Here is a 25421-nt window from a genome sequence, read left to right on the forward strand (position 1 = left end):
TACACCAGGCCCTGACTGGGCTCCATACTGTCACATTGACCTTGTCACCCCTTTCTCCATTCAGGGCTGACAGTTGGTCCTTAGGAACTGAAGTCAGGTTATGCCTTTGCTTAAAACTTTCCAGTGCATTTCTGTTGCATTTAGAGAAGGAAAAAAAAAATCCAGAATTCTTGCTCTGCATAATTCAACTGCTCCTTATTTCTCTCATTTATCTCACTATCCACTCTACCTCCCCTGCCCCACTGCCTCTTCTCTGATCTGAGCACACCACCCTCATTTTAACTTTGTTACTGACTCTTCTTTATCCAGCACTCACCTTTCCTTGATCTTTATGTCACTGCCCCCCCCATTTCTGTGGCCTTTTCAAATGCATAGACAAAGAATTATTGAAAAAAGTCGCTGCCTGACATGAACCAGACACTGTGTTAGGTGCTTGGGTTACAGTACTGAACCAGATATTGAGGCCTCTGAGAAAAATGTAGAACAATACCCCAAATCTTAACAGCTACAAGACTTACTGGCCAGTTTCAGACTGTGGGACCCCCAGGACTATGACTCTAGGTCACCCATCTGGTTTGGAAGTGAAATCACTCCCACGATAGAATCATAGCCATTTAAAATCAAAGGATGAGCACTTAAGCTGTAAGTTCAGAGGATTGGGGGAGGAGAAATAGAAACAAAACAGGGAAGACATGGCTTCAGTGATAGTACATACATTAAAGGGTTGCGATGAGTTGGGGGGAAATGTGTGTGTGTGTGTGTGTGTGTGTGTGTGTGTGTATTATTGAATACAAAACTGATAATCTACCCTGAAAACCTGTACTTTGTTCACAATAAAAGTTTGAAAAAGAGAGAGATAAATTCAGTGTTCTCACCTCTGTGTGAGGTGAGTTTAGGGAAATTAAGAGATAATTTGAAGAGGGGGGAAAAAGACAAATGAATACATTGTGCTAACTTTAATACAGATTGTTTAACTAGCGAGCTGGAAGGGGGCTGGTGGGGTGTGGGATTGGGTGCTAAGGGGACCCTCAGTAAGCTAAGGCCTGGGCTGCACTGTATGTAGGGAAGCAGAGTGTAATTTGTGGGCTTTGTGTAGGATAGCTACACAGCAAAGAAGAAACTCTCTTTTGAGCCTCAGAATAAAGCAAGAGGCTGAACTGTGAGATGAGCAACAAGGACACAGATCATATATTCAAATATCCCATGTATCAAAATGTTGTAGAAGTTCACATTTTATCATTTAAGGTTCCTTTCATCATCTGTCTTACAGAATTTGGTTGATCTTGCTGGGAGTGAAAGAGCTGCTCAAACTGGAGCTGAAGGTAATGACAACTTGTGAAATGTGTTGGTCTTACTGTCAACATGCTCTTTTACAGGATAAAAAGGGCTGCATTTTACAAACTGAAAATAATAATGATTTTTTTGGTGAAAATTCTTCACGAAAACCAAGGTCTCTGGCTAATTATTTACTTTTAGCTATTATAGAAACAATTTAGGAAACTGAAAGTATGGAATTACTGTGGTCGTACAAGTATGTTTTTGATAAGGGAAATTTTCCCAGGCAAATTACCAGAGAGGTGTGTATAGAATGTTACTATTTGTATCAAAAAGGAAAACCTAAAACTCACTGCCATTGATTGATTCCGACTCAAAGTGGCCAAATATGACAGGAGGGACCTGCCTCGTGGGATTTCCAAGGCTGTCCTCTTCCTGGGAGCAGCTTATTCCAGCAGTGGCTGGAGGGTTCCAATCACCAACCTTTCGGTGAACACCCACACGCCAAATACTGTGCCATCGGAACGCCATAAGAACCGGAAGGGGCAGTGTGCATACCCGTTGCTCTGTGTTGTGGAAATCCATATAAGAATCAGCACACTGGTGATTGGGATTTCCTGGTGGTGGAAGGAGAGCTGGGTAAATGGGGAGAAAAGTCAGGGAGCTTTTCTAGACTTTCTTTTTTTAAATTCTGATTTTGACCCCTGGGAGACCATTGTGATTATAAAATAGATACTAATTTGGTTAATAGGACATGGTTGCCTATATCTTAAAGTTTTGGGGAAATGATTTGAATTTATGGACTAGGCTATTTTAGTAACCAGATTTTCTTCCTCCTTGTCAGTCTTTTTATAGTTATTTTTGCCATTTCTGTTGAGTGATAGTCATCTGATCCACTTAATAAATGAAAGGAGTAGGGAGGGAGTGCCTCCTGCAAGTGGCATTGATGGTAGGCCCAGGCCATAGCCAAAACAGATTTTAGCATCTTTCAGTGTCTGATTTTTCTCATAAATATGATAAACATGTTCATCATCTAGCACAGAAGTCCATTTTAGTTTTATTATTTAATTTAGGTGTGCGACTCAAGGAAGGCTGTAACATAAATCGAAGCTTATTTATTTTGGGACAAGTGATCAAGAAACTTAGTGATGGACAAGTTGGGTAAGTTTATCCCATTCAACACTTATCTGGTAATGCTTAAGTTTTTTTAATTTAATTTTCTCATTATGAACATTTTTTCCAAAATTTTGTTATGTGATTTTCAGTGGCACTCCACCTACTGATTTCTTCCATAACATCGTTACATTGATCCTAAATTGTTTGTGACTCTGTGACCGTGCATAGCTTCTTATACCGCTTACTGTGGCCTACTGAATTTACTCTCTATTTTAAACATTTTTGGTCTGTTGATTTGTTCTGCCTCAGGTAACTTGTAGAGCATTAATTGTCTTAAACTGTGATTAACTTTAATGATGTGAATTAAAAATCAACCACTTTTATGTTCTTTTCTTAACCCCTTCTCAATCCAATTTTTCATAAAGTGGCTTCATAAATTATCGAGATAGCAAATTAACACGAATTCTCCAGAATTCCTTGGGAGGAAATGCGAAAACCCGTATTATCTGCACCATTACTCCAGTGTCCTTTGACGAGACTCTCAGCACTCTGCAGGTGAGGAGATCTGTATCTCGTCTTTATGAGGATGATCAGCTTTAGGAAGGAGAAAATACTTAGTAAAATTAGGCTTAGTTTTGCTATGTTGTTTCTTGAAATTGGCAGCAGGCCTATTATAATAAAATTGATATATTACCGCTGAACAGCATTTTTTCAATCTCCAGTCATTCATATTTCACTGTCACAGTGTACGCTTGTTTGTTTATAACAAGCCGTGGTGGGTTTGTGGTTTTGAGTTGGGCTGCTAACGATCCATCTGCACTTTCAAACCCAGAGGCGCTGCTGCTCGGGAGAAAGACGGGCTCTGCTCCCGGGAAGAGTCGCAGTCTTGGAAACACAGGGAGGGTCTGCCCTCTCCTTGAGGGCCCCTAGGAGGCAGTGTGACTTGATTAATGGCCGTGGGTTTGGCTTGTTTTTTTTTGGTTTTTATCACATGCAGGTGTTGGCTTGCTTGAGTTGAAAAGAATGCACATCATTTTTTTCCCCCCAAAAAATTCCCTTTTTAAACTTAGTTTATTTTAAAAGGTTACTTTATATCACTACCGTAACTTAAATATTAGATTACTTGCCACAAATAAATGACTGAAAATACATGTCTGTGTACAACAAAATAATCCTTATGTTCTTGTTAACTGTTCCCTGCCAGAGGTTCTGAGCCTAAGACTTGCATTTTCTGTTTATTTTTTAATGCCAGTAAAGTGGCCTCTCACCCATGACCTCAGTGGTGTTTAATGATCACCTCTGTGTACCCTGAGTACTCAAGTCACTACTGGTACTCCTACTCTTGGGGACATTCCGCCTCGTCAGCCTTGACTCTGGTCCTGTGCGAGATGCACAGACAGAAAATGAGTCCCTGGCTTCACCGAGTCTTCAAAGGAAGATAAGGCCTGTCCTTCAGTCTGATTGCCTTGGACTAATCAACTGTTTAATGGCTGACTTAAAAGTTGAATACAAAAGTAGAATATAGTTCAGTGGAAGACAAAAGTATTTTGGGCAAGAAGTAACGTTCTGGAATGTATTTGGTTTTGTGTTATTTTGAACACTTAATACTCTTGTTTATTTTCCCAGTTTGCCAGCACAGCTAAGTACATGAAGAATACTCCTTTTGTTAATGAGGTATCAAGCGATGAAGCTCTCTTGAAAAGATACAGAAAAGAAATAATGGATCTTAAAAAGCAATTAGAGGAGGTATGCATGAACTGTGTATTTCAGTGAGATAAGGACAGGTTTAGAAATGAGGTCTGCAAGATGGTCAGACTTTTGATTTATAGATATCTGAATTATTGTTTTCATCAAAGAATAAATTAATTCTGATTAAAGGATGCATTTACATTGGAATTTGGATGTGGTTAATTTACATTGAACCAAATGTGTGTGCTCTTTTTTTTTTTCTTTTGTGTGTGCTCTTAAAGTTATTTTACTCTTTGATTTTCATTTCAAGAGACAAATGCAGATATTTTCAGAAAATATTTCTAATAGAAATAACTTCTAACTAAAATGACTGTGTAATACAGCATAATCGCCTGTCATTGTAATTGCACCAATGTGGACCTATATTTTGTTTAAAAAAAGAAACCTTTTAGAGCTATCTTTAAAAATCACTTATCAAAAGGTAATCTTAAAAGAGCATTTCTACTTGTGTAGGTATTCAATGTCTGCTTTCAAGACTTGTCTGCAACTTGCATGTTCTTAGTCTCAAGAGCATCCACAGGGTGGTGTATTGGGTGCTCTGGCTGCTAACCACAAGGTCAGCAGTTTGAAACCACCATCGACTCCACAGAAGCAAGATGGTGCTTTCTCCGTCTGTGAAGAGTTGCGGTCCCAGAAACCCATCGGGGCACTTCTGCCACATCCTAATGCAGGTTTGCTGTGAGTCGGAGTGGACGCAGTGGCGGCCAGAGAGTCGATCGCCGTTAGAATCGCTTCCGCAATTCTGACAGTCTTCCACGTGGACATAGAATAGTGACATAGAGGAATATCTATTTTACTTTAGTATATGTCTGAGAAATTATTACTGTCGCTGCACCTTGGTACTTTGGAGGCAGGTTTATTTTATTTCAATAAAATTATCATTCTCAACCCCAATATCATTAACATCATTAAAAAATTATAATCCACAGGTTTCTTTAGAGACCAGAGCCCAGGCAATGGAAAAAGACCAACTGGCACAACTTTTGGAAGAAAAAGACTTACTTCAAAAAGTACAGATTGAGAAAATTCAAAATTTGACTCAAATGCTAGTGACCTCTTCCTCCCTCAGCTCCCAACAGGAATTAAAGGTAACATTTTAAAGGTAGCAATTTAAGCTTGGCATTCAGAGAATGGGTATTGCAATAAATATTGCAATTATGTTTCTAATCATTAGAGTCAAAAGTATATTTAGGAAGCCCAGAACATTTTACAAAAGCAACTTACGTTGAGGCCGGGGAGCAGGTTGAGAGCCGCAGGACAGAGGGCTGAGGGGGGGCAGTGGGGGGGGGAACATACTGAGCACATTGAGACAGGAAGAGAAACGCCTCTTTATCGGTAACAAAAACAGCAGAGGAAAGAAGAGGCCTCAGTGCGAGCACTGCCCTTTTACTCTGAGGCTCGTGCTTCTTTGTAATACGGGTGAGTTTTCCTGCTGAAGTAGCAGAGGGTGATAGAGGGAGAACTTTACAGAGCTATGGAGGGTTTAATTAAATCGTGTACTCTTCAGAGAATGCAAAAGAAAGCTGACAAGGGGGAGAAGAGTATTGCCAGGCAGCCTTGGGAACCAGATTAATGCTGGCAGCCAATCTTCATGGTTGTGTGGCTCTGGAAATTTCAGGGGCAGTATATAATGTGTGGGGTAAATGTGAGGGTCAGAATGAGTAGTCAAATAAGTTGATAATATTGACCCAAAAGGGTGAGTCAAGTGGTTATCTGTGCAATAGATGAGAACCAAGAAGGGACTGGAAGTCTCCACTGAGTTAAATATCTCTAGCAGCATTAACTGACTAAAGGTACTGGCAGGGTAGCAAATGAGTCGGAGGTCTGCTCATGACTTTCAGATAACAAGACGTTTCAAGTGTGGCTTTGGGAGTTGATGGCTAAGGTGGAGTTGAGCTAAGTGAAGTTTTCATATTAGACATGAGGATTTATATAACTGGACTCTGAGTCAGAATTGGTTTGATGTCGGTGAGTGGGCTTTTGCTGAACAGACTAAGGGAAGGGCTGGTCATTTCACCATTTCACACAGAACAGCACACAGATGTGGAATCATGAAATGTGTTCTGAGGACAGCTCATTTTGAGAGGAGGAAGAGTGTAGAATGGTCACCAGTTGGTTGTATGGTCTTGCACAGCTTCTCCAAAATTTTTGGACATCCAGCTCAACTCATCTGTGACAATGGCATCATAATACTGCGTGCCTTAGAGGACTGTTAACAAATATTGCACGTGATATTATTACCTGTACACAGTAAAGCAGCGGTTTTCAACCTGTGGAACGCGACCCCTTTGGGAGTCGAACGGCCCTTTCACAGGGATCACCCAATTCATAACAGTAGCCAAATTACAGTTATGAAGTAGCAACAAAAATAATTTTATGGTTGGGGCATTACCACAACTTGAGGAACTGTATTAAAGGGCCATGGCATTAGGAGGTTGAGAATCACTGCAGTAAAGGAACAAGAAAGAATGACGGTTGTAAAATCTGGAAAACCCCTAACTCTTAAGTAGACAGAGGAAAAAGAAATTAGGAAGTCAGAATGCTTAATGGGGCAGCTCGGTTCATAGTATGAGAAGAAAGGAGATGGAGGTGTTCTCTACAAGGTGAGAGAAGAGAGCCAGTGGAGATGACAGAGGAGACGCCAGGGAATCGCAGGAGAAAGCTCCCCAGAGAAAGGACGGAATAACATCCAGAGCACTGATGGAGGCCGGAGCTTTTCCATGAGCATAATTGCCAATGGGAGGGTCCCTGAGAAAGATTTAACTTGCTAAAGTAAATGCAGATGGGCCACCTATGCCGCTGTCTTCTTGATTCTTCTCTGTTAGGGCTGGGTACCCAAAGATCCTATTGTAGGTATGGTGGTAACAGCAGCAGCTTCCCCTTCAGTATAACACATGATAAGTCAATCTTTCACATTAAAAAAATAAAATTTAAATAGTAGTTTCATCAGACTTATCATGGGGTTAAGCATTAATTTTAAAGTTTAAGGATTGTACCCTTAGATTGTTATGGTGGTGATATTAGGTAACTCGGTTACTCTTCATGGCAACCCCATGTATGTAGAGTACAATATCTCCAAAACTGACCTTTTGGAAGTAGATAGTCATACATGTCTTCTGAGGTACTTCTCAGCATGTTTAAACTGCCAACCTATTAGCTAGTAGTTGAACACTTAGCCATTTGTGCTACCCAGGTGATGTAGTGGCTATGTGTTGCACTGCCAACCAGAAGGTCAGCTGTTTGAAACCACTCGGGTGCAAGGGAAAGCTCTCACCTCTTGTAGAAAAGGGGAACTATCGACCCTGTCCTATATGATTGCTATGAATCGGCACCGACTTTATGGCAGGGAGGGACTCCTAAGCTTAACAATATTACCAACTCACTGGTCTTTAATAATAGAGACTAGTTTCTTTGTTTTACTATGCTTAAGACCAAATTCTTTGAGATTTTTTTTTATTAAATACTTTTATTGGGGGCTCTGATAGCCCTTAGCCCAATCCATACACATTCATCCAATGTGTCAAGTACATTTACACATATGTTGCCATCCTCACTTTCAAAGCATTCTCTTCCTACTTGAGCCCCTGATATCAGCTCCCCATTTCTTCCCCTACCCTCCCTCATGAACCCTTGATAAGTTATAGATTATTATTTTCATATCTTCCCTCGTCCTCCGTTGCTCTCACGCACTGTTCTATTGTTTGTCCCCTTGAGGGGGTTATATGTTGATCCTTGTAATCGATTTCCCCTTACTACCCCCCACCCCTCCCCTAATCCTCCTGATATCGCTGCTCTCATTATTGGCCCTGGGGGATTTATCCTGGATTCCTTGTGTTGCGGGCTTTCATCTGTAGCAATGTGCATGTTCTGGTCTAAGCTGATTTGTAAGGTAGAATTGGGGTCATGATAGTGGGGGAAGGAAGCAGCAAAGAACTGGAGGAAAGTTGTGTGTTTCATCGGTGCTATACTACACCCTGACTGACTCATTTCTTCCCCGTGACTCCTCTGTAGGGGGATGGCCAATTGTCTACAGATAGGCATTAGGTCTCAGCTCCATGCCCCCTACCTCCCCGCCCCCATTCACCTTGGGCAGATGATCATTGGGCCATGACTCAAGTCAAATACTCCCTTGACACAAAAACACTTTGTTCTATTAATCCATCATTCTGTGATGCTCACCTTCCCAACATGATCGCCGAAGACAAAGTGGGTTCATAAGCAAATGTGACAAAGAAAGCTGATGGTGCCTGGATATGGAAAGATAAATATCTGGGCTCTTAAAGGCTTGAAGATAAACAAGCAGCCATCTACCTGAGAAGCAACAAAGCCCACACGGAAGAAGCACACCAGCCTGTGTGATCACGAGGTGTCAATGGGATCAGGTACCAAGCATCTTAAGACCCAGAACAAATTATGGGATACTTTTTATTTTTTCTGTAGGCTAAAAAAAGGCGAAGAGTTACGTGGTGCCTTGGCAAAATCAACAAAATGAAGGACTCAAACTACGTAAATGAATTTAATATAACGAATGTAACAACAAAAGCAAACAAAGCTGGGGTGACTCTACTAGGAGAAATAGACGAATGTGAGTGTTTTTTCAAGTGGAACTGCTGGGAACTATAAAGCATCCCAATAAGACCATTTATCACTCAATTAGTGATGGTTTAGAGATGATTACAATGGAGATAATGGTTAAAATATATAATTTTTTAAGTAAATACTCAGAAAATTCCCTATTATTTCTGAATCTTTTAAGAACATGTTGTAGTTGGAACATAATAAAACTTTTTGTTGTTTTAACCATTATCCAATTAAATTAGAATCCAAAAAGCATCCACCTTAAACTTTGCTGTTCTGAAGTGGTGGCATTTACACAGGAATCTTTTTCAAAATTTTGTCTTGTAATATTCTAATCTGTCAGCTAGGGGCAGCTTAGAATTTACTTATAGTGATCAGGTAAGTAAATGCTAAATTTTTTTTGTCCCTTTTACCTAAGCTATATTAAGAATCCTGTATTACTAATTTCAACCAGTGATAGTAGTTATTCACACTATAATATAATGATTATGTCTATTATTAATTTTGACATTCATATTCTGAGCACATATAAGCTAATTTGAACTTGTTATTTCCTCTGATCAGAAAATGTTTAGCAATTTAACTTTAGAAAACTATTTTGATTGCGTTTTTGTAGTTACATGTCTCTTTCTCCTAATTATAGCTCTCTGTTCAGAGGCTGATGTTTTCAGTAGCACCCTTGATACTGTCACTGAAATAGAGTGGAATCCAGCAACAAAGCTTCTAAGTCCGGTAACTTAAGTCTGGTTTATAGAACTTTATCCTTGTACTGTTTCAAATTCACTTGTTATTAGAGTTCACAGTTGTTTCAGAAGCCATTCTGGCTGTAGTTCCAGCGTCTCTAACCTGTACGCACGTAGCTGATCAGTGAGGCATCCAGAGGGAGGCGAGCCTCTCTGAGAGCCGGCGTACGTATGTCAGGAGGAAAAGCTGTGCTTAGCGTCCTTTCACAGCAGCTAGTAGTGTTCTGTTCTAGGATGTTCTTAAAATATGTGCGCACTGGGGCAGTCCCAGAGGACTGAAAAGCTACTTTAAAGCTTCGAAATTCTTGATCATACAGTGGAAGAATGATACATTAGGGAGAAATAACACTGGAAACTAAGGCAAAATATATGTGGTCTTATCCAAACTGTTGAGGAAATAAAGGCTACTTTGAGAAAGACTGCTTTAATATGTTTAGATTTATAATTCATGTATTAACATTTCATTGTCATTTTAGAAAAACATAGTACAATTCGGTTATTCTTCCTAACACTCTTGATAAAGTATTACAGACTAATAGCTTTTTGTCCCTGAGACCAATTCTAGATGCCTGATGTTAAGGCATGCCCTGTACAGTCTTTGTTGTTTTAAATCCCTCGTGTTAGTGTTTTCAGTCTTGTTTTAACCCAGGTTTGCCTTTCTCATAATATGGAAAGTAAAAACAGACTCTTTGACTGTGGCAAAACATAATAGCCATTTTCAGTTTTAGACATCAGTAAGGGGCACTTTTATTCCCGTTCCTTAATTCAGAAACATCTGAGAAATAAAACAAGGCGGGCTGGTGTGAAATTAAATTATTGGCTTTTTTACGGAATCCACTAACCTGCAGGTGGGACCTTGACGATTGGTACTCCATGGGGATATAATATTAGGCTGCCTGTCCAATTGAACTTTCCCAGGCATAGCATTTGTTTACATGATTTTTTTATTCTAATTTTGCTCATTACCAAAATGTTAGCTCTTCATTTACTGTTTTATTAAAATAGATCATTAGAAAGTTAGAGAAGAGACTGGCCTAAACCATCAAACGATTGAACATTAAATCACTTATATGATTATTCCCAGATTAAGGTTATTGGAATAAAAAATATATTATTTGAATTCCTTCTGATTTGAAAACCTGTTTTGTTTATAACAGGAAACCTTGGAAAGTGAGTTGAACTTACTTCGTGCTAACTATGATAGTCTGATATTAGACTATGAACAACTAAAAAGAGAAAATGAAGAAATAGAATTGAGATTAAAAGAAAAGAATGACTTGGATGAATTTGAAGCTCTTGAAAAGAAAACTAAAAACGATCAAGAGGTGAGAGGGGAATGTGAAGCTAGGCTAAAGCCGCACTCGGAGAAGAAAGTCATGTGCGCATTGTCAGCACCACACTCATCCTCTAGATTGTGGTGACCCTTTCTCATGTGTGTAAAATATAGGCTGTATTAAGTATTACATTAATTTTTAAAATAGTCTTATGATATTTGTTTCACATGTTATGCTAAATGAGAAGAAATCAAAAGCATCTTGGAAAACCTTAGTGAATCTGCCTATTAAATGGATTTGTGTTCAGGAAATGGTTTCCTTATATTTATATCTTATCAATATTTAATTGAGCATACCAGAAATGATGCCTACAACATAGTCATTTTCAACTAAGACCAATATGAATTTTAATATCTAGCTGGATATTTTATATAAGCGTGCTACACATTAATTGTGTTTTTTGGGAGTGTAGTCATAAATAAGACATTACTAGAATAGATGGAGAAACTGATTTTGCAGAATTTTTATTGCAGAATATTTTTCTAAAGAGGAGCTGAAAATAAGCACTCAACTAGAAAGATGATGTTTTGAAAATGATGGTAATATATATACAAGTTTGCTTGATTTAATTGATTTTTGGATTGTTGTACTATCTGTAAGAGCCCCCAATAAGATTATTTTTCTTAAAAAAGATTTACTTCTCTAATATATCGCTTTAAGAGACCTGTAAAGTGATCTATGAAATGCCCTACCTCATCCTCAAACGAGAACCAGTGTTTTGGTGTGATCAATTCGCTTAACTAGCAGCTACGTGGCAGATTTCTGTATGGATAACCCAATGGGACATGTTCCTTTTCTCAGTATCATTGTCTGTTGCCTCACCGTCACCCTTGCCTTTTAAAAGGGGTAAAGGACCTGTGCTGGGGCTGTTATTTCCATGCCGACCGATTAAAGTTACTTCATAGCATTGCAGGGCCTCATTTCACTCACTTTAAGATATACATATTAGCAAAATGCCCTGAGAAGAACAGTGCACTTACAATCAGTAAAGCTAAGCATTAATTCTGTATTATTTTTCTTTATATCATCAATTTATTCACTTATAAAAAATTAAGTTTACTGATTTGAGTTTGCAGGCAAAAAGATTGCAAACTACTGCCATGGAATATATTATTTGAATATCACAGCAGGTTTTCTGTTTGAAGACAGTTTGACAGGATCCATTTGGTAGTACTATAAGATCATCATAGAACCCTTATTAAGTGAAATAGCAAAATGGGGAGCCACTGTTTCTCAAAACCGCCTCCATCTGCATTTATATTCTGGAGGTGGTGTTTCCTTCTAACTTCCTGGGAAATTTCTGCCCCCTTTCATTAATTCCACATCAAAACGGCAGTTTTGTTGTCCTCAAGGAATTCAAACTGTATTCCTTTTAAGTGGTCTCTGAGTGTGGGAAACAAAAAGAAATCTGCATGGGCAAGAGCAGGCTGTGGAGTGGGAAAGATTATCCCGCAGAGTTCTTGTAGGGCCAGCTTGCTGTTCACCAAGAGAAAGTCCAAGAAAAGTCCCCTCCCCTGTCTCTCACCGATGCACCTTTTCATGTGCTGAACGCTTAAGTCAGCTCTGTGGTAGTTCTCGTGTCTTTCAAGAAAATCTGTCACGATTTCCTCTTCCGACTCACTGCCGTTGTGTCGATCCTGACTCAGTGGTGCATTTGCCATAGCCTGAGCTGCCCTCTGCCTTAAATATGAACTACATTCCAAATCCAACTCCCTGAAATGTCAGGCTAGAGCCAGGTGGGTGATGGATGAGATGAAAAAGGAAAAAGTTAGAGGAGGAATAAATCTCTACATTACACGTAACTAGAACAATTGTATTAAAACATCTTTAAAATTTTTATAGCCCTTTTAGTATCTCCATACACTGGTTTAAACTAATTTTGCTATTGCTGTTTTCGCAACTTTATTAACAGGTGGCATACTCTATTGGGATTGTGGTGAGATTTATTATTGTTTGCATGTTTTCTTTTTTACTTTGTATTGTAATACATATAGTACGGTGCTCTTTTGGTGATAACTTGGAGCAATTGATCTCTCAGCCCCTTCTAACTGGGTTGGGTGACTCTGAGGCAGTGAATGATTGCATTTTTTTTTTTGCTTTATTAACTATTGGTTTGCTCTGTTGCCTATTCACATGCTCTTACAGATGCAACTAATTCATGAAATTTCCAACTTAAAGAATTTAGTTAAGCATTCAGAAGTATATAATCAAGATCTTGAGGTGAGCATTTATTATTGGTGTCTCTATCAATGAGTAACTCTAGAGCTAAAAAATAACATTGATCCTATGTAATGGAACGTAACCTTAGAAAATTGTTTTTAAAATATTAATAGCTTTATATATCTTAATTAAATGTAAGCGCCTTTTTATTCCTTTAGAGTTCAAATTAGCAACCTAAATTATGTTTCTTTCCTTTGAATCTTTCAGCATGAGCTAAGTTCAAAAGTGGAGCTGCTTAGAGAAAAAGAAGACCAGATTCAAAAGCTACAGAAATATATAGACTCACAGAAGTCACAAAGCATAAAAACGGACTTGTCGTGCTCGGCGGTAAAGATCAGCTTTCTTTTGTTTGCAGTAGACAGCGTGTGGGTGGACCATCTGACCTCCTCTGACTGAGTTCCTTATGGCCACTCCACGAGGCAGGACTCAGGCCTGCCTCCATGGTCCTTCTTTCTTCACCTAGTCACAGCTACCCGAACTGCCCCTCGCACACACTCTACATCTGGGCTGGGTGTGCTGATCCATTGCAGTGACCACATAGGCAATGCCAACAACTAAGGGGGGTTATTCAGGAAGGTGAGGATGCAGTCAGTGGTCCATAGCCACACCTCTGCTCAGCCAACAGCCAAGTCTCTCTTTGAGCAGCTTCTCAGCCACAGGGTGCCATGGCTTCTCCGCCTTACATGGGCCAAGCAGCCAGTCCACCTGTTGCTCTGTCTCAAAGCCCCATAGTCTCGGGCCAGATGAGGAGAAGGTACCCCATACGTAGTCTTTGCGCTGTTCCTCTGAGTGCCCATGCCACAGTTTCTGGTCTTGGCAGCTTCTACCACTGCAGACAGACCTTGGGTGTGCTTTTCCAGTACACCCAGGTCTTGTTATGTCTCTCTGTGTCCCGGGTGGCTTTTATACTCCAAGGAATGGCTTTGATGGAGTTGTGATTTTTGTTGTCATTCTCACCATACCCTCAAGGAAAGGAAGGATGGTGTCTTGAGGCACAATCTGTAGTAATATAGTTTAATAGATGCCCCCCCCCCCCGGGAACAAAAGGTAGGGCTTGTTCACACTCTTCCACTAAAGTCAGAACTTGGCCCCACCTTAATCCTGTAACAAAGAAACGCATTCTGCCACCGAATGCCAGAGACCCTATAGGGCAGGCTAGAACTCCCCTGTAGGTTTCTGAGAGTTTCGTCGCTCCCTGCTAGAGTGGCAAATATGGGACTTAATGGTTTGTAGCCCAGCGCACAACTACTACACAACTGGGGCCCCGGTCCTATAACAAAACACCCTCTAAAATAGGGCCACAGCCGCAGGCATAAAACGTCAAGGATTGTAACAGCACATAAGGAATTATGTTACAAGGGTCATATGAATTGACTACATCTCATTGTTACAGCATGCCACATCATGATACCAAATGCTGATTCTTGGCCCACTGTGTTCCAGGCCACTTTAAAGTACTTTCCTCCAACCTGTCCACAGCCCTCTAAGAAAGGGCCTGTTAGGATCATCGCCATTTTACAGACGAGGCAACTGTCATCGAGCTCGTGTTACTGTTCTCTGAGAGCATATAGTGAAGTTAGGGACCAAGTCATATTAAAAATCAATTATGCAAAGAATTTTTGTCTTTTCAAATATTTTTTCAGTATGGCACAGATTCAAATGCATTCTCATTATGATTTAAATAACTGAATTTGCATTAAATCTAAGAAAGTATCAGTTTGATTATATGTTTACTCCATTGGAAAAGTGATAGTTTTGGGGATGAACAACAGAAAAGTGAGTGAAGGGAGACAGAGGATGATGTAAGATATAAAAATAATATATAATTTATCAAAGGTTCATAAGGGAGGGAGGGGGGAAATGAGCTGATATCAAGGGCTCAAGTAGAAAGAAAATGCTTTGAAAATGATGATGGCAGCATATGTACAGATGTGCCTGACGATGGATGGATGTGTAGATTATGATAAGAGCTGTAAGAGGCCCCAATAAAAGTATTTAATAAATAATAAAAAGAAAAAGCGACAGTTTCTAAATATGTAATATTTTAAATGTTTGTTACCATTCTTGCATTTTCATCTGAGTTTTTCCACTTGTGTATAAAATTATTGCCTTCTATTTATGACAAATGAGTGTCTTAAAACGGAGCCCTACTGCTTTACGTCACGCCATCTTAGCAATCGGGAAGAAAGAAACAAGACTTTCTTGCAAGCCTGCAGAGATGCTGGCAGCATCACTCACTTTTTAAAAATTGTTTCTTCTCCCTTATTCCTTTAACTCATGATTATCATTCACACACGCAAACGTACATACATATATGTACATAATTTTTTTTGACAAGAGCATATGTTTGAATTCATGTACCTAGACTGGTAATGGGAGAAAGACGAGATTTTCGAGTCGCGTGGGCAGTTACCATCTTGGAAACCCCCAGGGACAGTTCTGCCTTGTTCTCTAGAGTGGCTGTGACTCGGAATCTGCTTGACGGCCACGTGTAGTGGAAGTCCCAATATGCCACTTGGGTGTTTTTGTTTGTGTTTCTCTCATACATATATGTGCTGTCTGCATGAGGGGGCTTCAAAAGGTTCGTGGAAACATTCTATTATCTTTTAATTCCATTTTCCAACAAATGTATGAAGAAATATCTAACAACTCCTAAGAGGGAAAATATGAGGGGCCTTTGGAAAATTTGTGGTAAAAGAAAATTAAAATGATTTTTTTCATGAACGTTTAGAAGCCCCTCATAGTTTCTCTTCTGTGAGTTTCCTATTTACGTTTTCTCTACTTTTGATAATTTTCCTTTTTAATTTCCCACTTCTGGTGTAATATCGCTGATGTTGTTGTGTGCCGTCGAGTCGATTTGGGGTCCTAGCAGGCCCGTGTAACGAGTATAGCTGTCTGATAGGGTTTTCCATGCTATGAGCTTACAGCAGGAGACTGCCATGTCTTGCTCCCAAGGAGAGGCTAAGTGGGTTCAAACCACCAACCTTTGACTCGTAGTTGAGCACTCTCCATTGCAGCATTCCCCAAACCAGAACCAGACTCACCTGATACCGTGTCCGTGCTGCCGCACGGCAACCCTGCAGGACGAGGGGAGCACTGCACCTGTGTGTCTGAGACTGTAGCTCTTTATGGAAGTAGAAGGCCCGTCTTGCTCCCATTGCACCATGAGTAATCTTTAATACTTGAAGCATTGTTAAATAGTATATGAAAATTTATATCCATATATTAAAATTATATTGAGATATTGAAATGATTCACCTGCTGTGTTAAAGAGAAAAACTGGAAATAAAAACACATGGGAAGCTTATGCAGCCTAGCTGAACAAATGCATTAACCATTTCTTAAAGGTAACTAATTCCATACATTCTGGCACTTCCATACATTCATAATTTGGGAATTATGATCAGAATTTTTTTAATCTGTGAGAAGTCATTTTATTTCATTTGTTTTCATTCTAAAATAAATATAATGTAATTTTACACTGTTTTGAATTTTTTTAGAAATGTTCTCTAAAGTACTTTCTAACTTTAGGAAAATAAGACTTTATTGTAGCTCTTTGGTTATGCATAATCCTTATTTCTTTAGGAAATTACGGAAGATCTTAAACAAATGAAACAGACTCTGTTTGATGCTGAAACTGTGACCCTCGATGCCAAGAGAGAATCAGCCTTTCTTAGAAGTGAAAATCTGGAACTGAAAGAGAAAATGGTGAATAATTTTTACACTGTTTATAGTAAATCAATTATCATGATGAGTCTTTTTTATGAATATGTGATGTTTCTTTTATTAGAAATACCTGGAAGAGGCATACAAACAAATGGAAAATGATATTCAGGTATCTCAACGCCAAATGGAAACAAAGAAGAAAATGCAAGTCGATCTCGAGAAAGAGTTGCAATTTGCTTTTAATGAAATAGCAAAACTAACCTCTCTCGTAGATGGCAAAGTTCCAAAAGGTATTTTACAATTTCCAATTTATCTCTGCAAATCTGACTTGCTTTAGAAATGTACCTAAATTATTTGACAATTATATTTCAGTAGCCAAAAATCTTTTTATGATCTGACTTTTGTAATAGCGGTATCTTTTGGTATCGTTATTTTTAAAAGTCTACATCAGCTTCAAAAGTTACTTTTCAAATGAAGTAGATCCGACGTAAAAAAATATTACAGTTTGCCAACATTGGCTCTTTTTAAAAAAAATCTGATGCAATTGAATTGAAATCTAACTTTGTGTTTAATGTAGATTATCCCTATTATAATCAGCTGTTTACTATAATTTACAAAAACTCTTCCAGATTTGCTCTGCAACTTAGAATTGGAAAGAAGGACCACTGATCTTCAAAAAGAGCTGAACAAAAAAAATGAGGAAAATGCAGCTTTGTGTAAAGAAGTGAATTTTCTCTCTCAGTTGAAATCTTTGTCTCCTGAAGTAGAAATGCTGAGGAAAGAGGTAAGCACGCGTTTAAGCAAATGACCCTTCTAAAATACATACCTTGCGGTAGTACCATAAATAATTTTTTAACATGGTTCATCTTAAAACAGGCAAGAAATACTGTAAAAAGTTGAGTCTTACGATGTTGGCAATAATTTGCTGCTGGATAAGATAGTAAATACTTTCAAAGTATATTTATCATCACTCTTGGCGATATAATTCACAATAGTGGTCATTTACATGCTCTTCAAATGTTGCATTTATGCAGCGCTCGATTTGTCCGTTATTAGTCTTTATCTTGTTTTGCTTTTTCTTGTTGTTATTGATTCAGTACTAGTGCGTCCTCTCGTATGTTGATATGAGAGGAATAAGGTAAAGGAGGTGACATTGACAAAGTTTGAGAGGCTGGTGTGAATCTTGCAGGCTAGTAAAAATTCCGTGAACCATGACCTGGCATTGGCTCGATGGCAGTGAGTTTGGTTTTGGGTTGATCGGCGCTTTAAAGGAGTGCTGTTTGTTAGCTCCAGCAAATAGTTATAAAACTAATAAGCATCTGAGCCGAGGTTTGTCCATGTTTATAGAAACTCTGCTCTATTACCTTTCTTTCCTTATTTTTTTTTATCATTTTAATGGGGGCTCATACAACTCATCACAATCCATACATACAGTAATTGTGTAAAGCACATTTATACATTCGTTGCCCTCATCATTCTCAACAGGTCCTCATTTTTCCCCTCCCTCCCCGCTCCTTCCCCTCACGAGCCCTTGATAATTTGTAAATTATTATTTTGTCATATCTTACCCTTTCTTTTCTCTTCTTTATCACCCTTCTCTTTCATCCCACCACCTTTTGCCCTCATCTGTCTCAATAATTAAACTGTTTGTAAGAGAATATGTATTAAAGCCTTCATTTAACTGTTTAAATATTATTTCATTGTTGGACATATTTGTGGGTTGCTTTTTTTTCTGCAATCTGAGCTGTATTCAAACCTTGTAAGGGGAAAAAACAAAAATTCCTTAATATGTCATGTTGTGAGAAAAAACATACAAATGCTTGCCATACCATAAAGTTTGAAACTAGAGTATTGGATGAACACAGAGCGGAACTTCCTGATAAAGTGTTTCCACTGAGAATCCTCCGTTTGATCCTTGTTAGAGCCCAAAGAGTTTCGCAAACTGATTTGTTAAGGTAAACCACCGGGTAATATATTAAATATCTTCACTGCCATTGAGTCCGATCCAACCCATACCAACCCTGTAAGACTGGGTAGAAATGCCCCTATGGATTTTCTGAGATTCAAACTCTTTACAGGAGTAGAAAGGAGAATAGCTAGCTGGTGGTTTCAAACTGCTGGCCTTCTGATTAGCAGCCCAACTCATAACCACGATGCCCACAGGTCTCCAGGACTACATATGAGAAATGACCGTTCTGCAGTTAGATCTATGCCTCATATAAATGTCTTTATGTTTTTACAGATCAGCGTTTTCCCCCTACTGTGCTTCCTTGAATCATACATTGTTAATATCCCTAAACCATTTTCCCCACAGATACATGACAAATCTGAAGAGCTCGATCTAATAACAGCAGAAAAAGACAAACTCTCTTCTGAAGTCGCCAATAAAGAGAGTAGAATTCAAGGTTTACTTGAAGAAATTGGGAACGCTAAGGATGACCTAACTGCTGCCCAGCTGAATTACAAAAGCATGGATCAAGAATTTCAAGTTTTAAAAGACAGTCATAAGGACATTGAGGAAAAGTATAAGATGGCCCTTGAGGAGAATGAGAGAATGAATCAGAAGTTAGAAACTCTGTCTCATGAAACTCAGAAACTTGGTGTAAGTCTAGATGGTGTGAAGACTAAAGATTGGTATAAATAGTGTTTAAGGAAATGATCTTTAATTTCTGGGGTTTCACCATAGAATGCTCTGCTTCTGTTATATTGCTTTTCTTTTTCTTCCTGTTTTATAGCTTTCTCCCCAAACCCAAGAACTTCAGCAGAAAACAAATGAGAGTCAAGAAACATTAACTGAAATGGATGAGCTCAAGGGAGAACTAGAAAATAGAGAGTCCAGGCTGCAGACGATAGAAAAAGAGAAAGCATTGCTTGCTGAGAAATTTCAACAGACCTTAGAAGAAGTAAGAATATTAACCCAAGAAAAAGCTGACTTAAAACAACTCCAAGAGAGCCTACAAATAGAGAGAGACCAACTGAAGAGTGATATTCAGGACACAGTAAACATGGTACGACAATTGGGATTGACAAAACTTGAAAATGTGGAGAGTGTCTTAAAAATTAAATGATGCCCAAGTATTAGCTATAAAATTATTTTTCTTGTTCTACACTCTGATAATTTTAAAAAAATATTTCTTTGTCCAAGAACATCGATACTCAAGAACAGTTACGAAATGCTCTTGAATCTTTGAAACAAAACCAAGAAACAATTAACACCCTAAAAACCAAAATTTCTGAAGGAACGTCTAAGAATTTGAATATAGAGGAAAACGGAGGAGAAACTGTGAATGAAATTCCAGAGCAGGTAAAAGATGTCTCTTTTTTTGGAGTTTTCTTTAGGTTGTATATAAGCATTCTTTTTCTTTAACCCTCAAACACTTTAGTACATATATAATGATTATGTCAGTCTTTAAATAGTCACAGTGTTATAACTAGAAATGATTCGATATTGTTGAAATAATTGAATGATAGTTTATAATCAATTTTAAAAATAAAAAAAGTATTAGTTTAAACTTTGAAGAGCTAATGTTTTCTGAGGCTTCGTATCTTTAAAAGCCACACAAAATTTTAAGACAGTAAGAAAGACTGAGTATTATTAATTATGGCTAACATTTGTTTTATGTATGATTTTCATATAGTATAATTATTTAGTGTTGTAAAATCAAGTGTATAACATGTCAGTTTTTAGGACATTTTACTAGTAGGTAATGCGATATTACTTGAATAGCAGAATCTAGGTAGTACAGTTAATTTCTTTATGAGACCTTAGGTGAATAGTTTCTGGTTATTTATTGTCTACAGAAACACTAGGGTGACAGCGATGATTTTTTTTAAGTGAGAGAAAGATCCCATGCCATTTTTACGATGAATTTTTGTATTATACCTTTCATTTCTAAAATACCTTTAAAACACGTACCTCTAAAATGTTGAACTTTTGATTTGCAAGCTTATTCTCATATGAAGAGCACATTTTTCCTTGTACAATTAGATATTTCCATTTTCACTCACCGTTCATAATCAAGGTAGCTGAAATACTTCCTCGTCCTAGTTCTGATCTGAATGGACCGTCAGTGTGAGTAGAGAGGACATTGCCTTAGTCTGCCTGGTCTGAGTGTAATATTTAAAAGACTGGTCCCAAGACGCTGTTTCCCCCGACTTTCTCAGACTAATTAGCACTGTGCTCGCTGCTGTGCAACACGCATGCCTGCCTGTTACCAACACGTGGGTGCCTCAGGAGGGTGTGTTCACTGTTCGTCGCCAGTGTAGGGAGTTGTAGCTACTCAGAATTTTGATTTAAAAGTCACAGAAGAACTGGGGAAACTAGCTGTAAAATCATTTAAATTTAATTGTATTAATGTTGCATTTTTTGATGAAAACTCTGAAATTTTAAAAGTGTTTGGTGGTGTTGCTGACATCAGATGATTTTTGTCCCTATTTTCCAAAGTATTTTCTAATGTAATCATTCTTGTTGTATGTCATTGATTGTAGCTCATATTGACTCTATGTGACAAAGTAGAACTGCCTCATAGGGTTTTCTCACTGTGAACAGATGGCAATTCTCTCTCCTCTAGAGGGACTAGATGGATGCAAACCAACCTTCCCGTTTTTCTAGCACAGCCCTCAGGCGTGACTGATGTGAAGCTAAATGTGTTTATTGGGTTCATGTACAGTTTATAGTGACACCTTATGGTACTAACTTGGTGCTATCAGTACAAAGGATTAACTTTGTCTCCCTTTACCACCACTAACTTCTTATATTAGGTTACTTCTGGGTAAGATATTTATGGATAAATGAAATCGTAGTAATATGCTTTTCCTCAGTTATTCATTATGAAAATGAATATTTCTTAAAATATTAATTATTATAGCATATGAGAGGCTTTTCCAAAATTATCCTACCTTCTGCATAAATAAAAACTTACAGCCTCTTATGATTGTGCATACCTCTGAAAATACAGATTCACTGAGAATGGGGACTCGCTGCCAGTTTTCCAAGGACAGAAACCAAGTAGGAGAGTTCAAAGTTGTTGCCGCCATTGTAACAATAATTAACATGAAGTCTAGAGAATATTGACAGATGTTATGTGGAAAGAGAAGTTCAGTCCATTTTTTGCTTATTATGTATTTGGATTATAATAAGTGAACGTACAGTCAAGGTAACCCAGAGGACATTAAGACAAGTGTTAGTTATCCGCAGCTCTCCAAGGGTTCTGATTGGTGAAGAGGCACTAAGCACCAACAGTGGAGTCAGACAGTTTGGGGTTCAAAATCTGGCTGTCCGTCTATCCGTGTTCCCGTGACAAAGGGACTTAACTTGCTGGGACTGTTTCCTCCTCCATCAAATGACAATAACAGCAGGAACTACCACATAAAGTCCTGATCTGGTATATTTTCCCCTGGGTACGAGGTAAACATTAAATATATGTGAATAGTACATAATAAGCAATATAATCATTGGTGATTTGTATTTATTATTGAAATTATTAATTTCCATTCTTTAATATATTTCCATTATAGATGATTAACATAGACAAATCTCAGACATTGATTGGAGATAATAAGCTAATTGAACAAGAGAAGATCATTTCTCTAATACAGGAGAAAAATGAACTCCAACAAAGGTTAGAGAGCATTACAGCAGAAAATGAACAATTGAAGACTGACCTGAAGGAAAATATTGAAATGGTAGGATTTAATTAGCATTGTATACTTGGCATTGTGTTTTTGTCCATGTGTTTTACCGATTTTTACATTCCCCCAACCAACACCCCTCCAAAAATAACCCACTGTCATCAAGTTTACTTCTACTCATTTACCGGGGTATCGTTAGCGTGCATTAAGTGTATCTGTTGTAAAGCCCGCATGGAAGAAGCACACCAGCCTGTGTGAGCCTGAGGTGTCGGTGGGATCAGGTATCGGGCATCTAAGACCCAGAACAAAATCATACCCAATGGGCGGGGGGGATGGAGTGGAGACCCAAAGCCCATCTTAGACAATTGGACATCCCTCACAGAAGGATCACAAGGAAGAGATGAGGCAGTCAGGGTGCAGTATAGCACCGATGAAACACACAACTTTCCTCTAGTTCTTTATGCCTCCTCCCCACCCCCACTATCATGACCTTTACTACTTTACTAATCTGACTAGACCAGAACACACACACTGCTACAGATAAGAGGGAATCCAGGATAGATAAACCCGTCAGGGCCAACAATGAGAATAAAGATACCAAGAGGATAGGGGGAAGGTGCGGGGGAGAAAGGGGGAATCGATCACAAGGATCAATATATAACCCCTCCCAGGGGGATGAACAACAGAAAAGTAGGTAAAGGGCGATCGAGGATGATGTAAGATATGAAAATAATCTATAACTTATCAAGGGTTCATGAGGGAGGATGGGCAGGGGAGGGAGAGAGATTAAAATGAGCTGATACCAAGGGCTCAAGTAGAAGGAAAATGCTTTGAAAATGATGATGGCGACGTATGTACAAATGTGCTACACAATAGATTGTGATAAGAGCTGTAAGAGCCCCCAACAAAACTATTTAATAATTTTTCAAATGTGCCTGTTGTAGGCTAGTTATGCAGTATAACGACTTTTGACAAATGTCTCTACTTGTTTATCCTCCACTTCAGCCAAGTTGGAAAAAGCCCCCTCAGACCTTTCCCGGTCAGGCCTTCATCACCACACACCCCACATATTCACTGCCCTGGTGGTTTTCAACCTTGAATTACTTTTTTCTTCTAGAACTTCATGCAAGTAGAATTACTCTTGTAGGTCTGACTTTCCTACATCCCTATTCACTATTGGGCAGTGTTTTGTTGCATTCCCAGCACTTGGCTATTTGTTCACAGCTGCTGTAAACCTTCTGTATAAATCTGCGTGCGCTGGGGTTTGCTTGCTTTAATATTTCTTGGGTGAACACTTAAACTGAGTAACTGGGCCGTTAGGTATGTCTAATTTGATAAGAAATGTATCGACTGATTTCCAAAGTGGTTGTACTGTTTTATATTCCCACCAACAAATTAAGAAATTTCTACACCTTCTCACCATTACTTTATAAGCTGGGTTTTTGTTAGCCATTCTATTGGGTGTAAACCACATTATTGTTGTAATCTGCCTTCTCCAGATATAGCTGTTGCTAAGCTTAATGGGGTTATTAGCCGTTGCATGGGTGATAAAGGCCACTCACAGCTAGTAGACTAACTCATAGCAACCCTGTAGAACAGAGCAGACCTCCTGGCGAGCTGATGCTGTAACTCTTTAGGGAAACCGATGGTCTCGTCTTTCGCCCTCAGAGTAGCTGGTAAGTTTGCTTAGCCCACTGTGCACAAGGACTCCATTGTATGTACATCCTATCTTCATTCTACCCGTGATGTGTTGTGGTTTCCATGATACTGGTCTTGTACACATTTTGATAAATTTGTACCTAAGTGTTTCTTTTATTTTTATGATGTTTTAATTTTATTCCCCTATATTTAAATTGCTTGGTCTTAGTGTTTATTAATGTTTTCAAATCTACTTTAGGTTTTTTTGTTGTTTGTTTCTCAGTTTAGGAGCCAAATAGTGTGTTTAGGTTAAAATGAATGTCTTTGAAAAGTTTACTGTGGGCTACATTGGGGCTCCACAATTTTTGTTGTTTTAAAATCCATGTTTCTAGAACTTGTCTGGTCAAAAGATCTGTATGTAAATAAGCAGGCAAATGAAGGTCATGTGCTCACTCTTCTTAATCTGCTATATTTTCTTGTGATCTTGGTCATTGAAAAATGTCCTGTGTACACATATTGACTGGGGTAAATCCAAGTCATGCTGACAAACAGTAGGCTGCTATTTTTATTTTTCCTGGTGATCAGTGCCAAAAACCAAGACAATGCCAGTTTATGAATAGCCTGTTACTGTCGTCTCATTACTAGGCAAAAGCTTAGAAAAAATCACTTTTGACTTAGGGACAGAAGTGAGCTAAACTCTGATTTCTGTTACTAAATCCAATTCTAATTCTCTTGATAATAAGAGACAAATAAGGCAATAGTAATGTGAGCTTCTATGTGATTGAGTGATCTTACTTTTTTTTAGTTAATCTTTTCTTACACTTCTCTGGTTTCTACATTTGCAGTATAAGGTAAAGCTGATTTTTACATCACTTTGTATAGGGAGCTAGAATTAAGTATTGTTATCTCAACTTTTTAATTCTCAATTCTAGACTATTGAAAACCAAGAAGAATTAAGAATTCTTGGTCATGAACTCAAAAAGCAACAGGAGACAGTGGCTCAAGAAAAGAGCCAAGTTAGTATGAAAGAAGATGAGCTCTTAAGGACCTGTGAGAGGTTGGCAGACGTTGAAGAAACTCTACAGGAAAAAGTAAATTAAAATTTTTTTTCTTCTCGGCTACTTTTTTTCTTACGAAATATTGTTCTAAGTAAGTTTTATTGCTCATAGACCTGACTTCCCTAAATAGGTTTGCTTTCCAAATGATTAGAACTTAGTTTTGAACACTTTCAACTCTTAAGAAATCTTAATTTACATCCCTTGTGAGAATAAGATTACATAGAGTTCAAGGAAACCTTGAATCACCTAAACTAATCTCTTTTGTAAATCATGTGAAATATTCATGCCTTGAGTATTTCTTGGGCTTCACCACAAGCAGCATGCTTGAGGTACATAGTCAGCAGAACAAACGTCCTGCCCTTATGGGAATGGGAAGGCAAATTTCAGAAATACAGACTATATCACTAAGGCTT

The 25421-nt window shown here is 38.5% G+C and overlaps 1 protein-coding gene across 3 annotated transcripts in view; it reads left to right on the plus strand.

Moving 5' to 3' along the window:
• CENPE (centromere protein E) overlaps positions 1 to 25421 on the plus strand; it is an 80292-nt gene that overhangs the window by 13698 nt on the left and 41173 nt on the right. For 2 of the 3 annotated variants that reach the window (XM_075543973.1, XM_075543974.1), the window contains exons 9-26: positions 1271 to 1322; positions 2349 to 2436; positions 2817 to 2946; positions 4018 to 4137; positions 5070 to 5228; positions 8581 to 8725; positions 9362 to 9450; positions 10619 to 10786; positions 12941 to 13015; positions 13223 to 13342; positions 16601 to 16723; positions 16806 to 16971; positions 17311 to 17465; positions 18996 to 19283; positions 19417 to 19689; positions 19827 to 19985; positions 22199 to 22366; positions 24883 to 25041. In XM_075543973.1, the coding sequence (XP_075400088.1) occupies positions 1271 to 1322; positions 2349 to 2436; positions 2817 to 2946; positions 4018 to 4137; positions 5070 to 5228; positions 8581 to 8725; positions 9362 to 9450; positions 10619 to 10786; positions 12941 to 13015; positions 13223 to 13342; positions 16601 to 16723; positions 16806 to 16971; positions 17311 to 17465; positions 18996 to 19283; positions 19417 to 19689; positions 19827 to 19985; positions 22199 to 22366; positions 24883 to 25041 (2637 nt within the window). The remainder of the gene's footprint in view (positions 1 to 1270; positions 1323 to 2348; positions 2437 to 2816; positions 2947 to 4017; positions 4138 to 5069; positions 5229 to 8580; positions 8726 to 9361; positions 9451 to 10618; positions 10787 to 12940; positions 13016 to 13222; positions 13343 to 16600; positions 16724 to 16805; positions 16972 to 17310; positions 17466 to 18995; positions 19284 to 19416; positions 19690 to 19826; positions 19986 to 22198; positions 22367 to 24882; positions 25042 to 25421) is intronic. The other variant, XM_075543975.1, reaches the window with a different exon arrangement.

This window comes from Tenrec ecaudatus, chromosome 3 (assembly GCF_050624435.1).
Source record: "Tenrec ecaudatus isolate mTenEca1 chromosome 3, mTenEca1.hap1, whole genome shotgun sequence".
Taxonomy (NCBI): domain Eukaryota; kingdom Metazoa; phylum Chordata; class Mammalia; order Afrosoricida; family Tenrecidae; genus Tenrec; species Tenrec ecaudatus.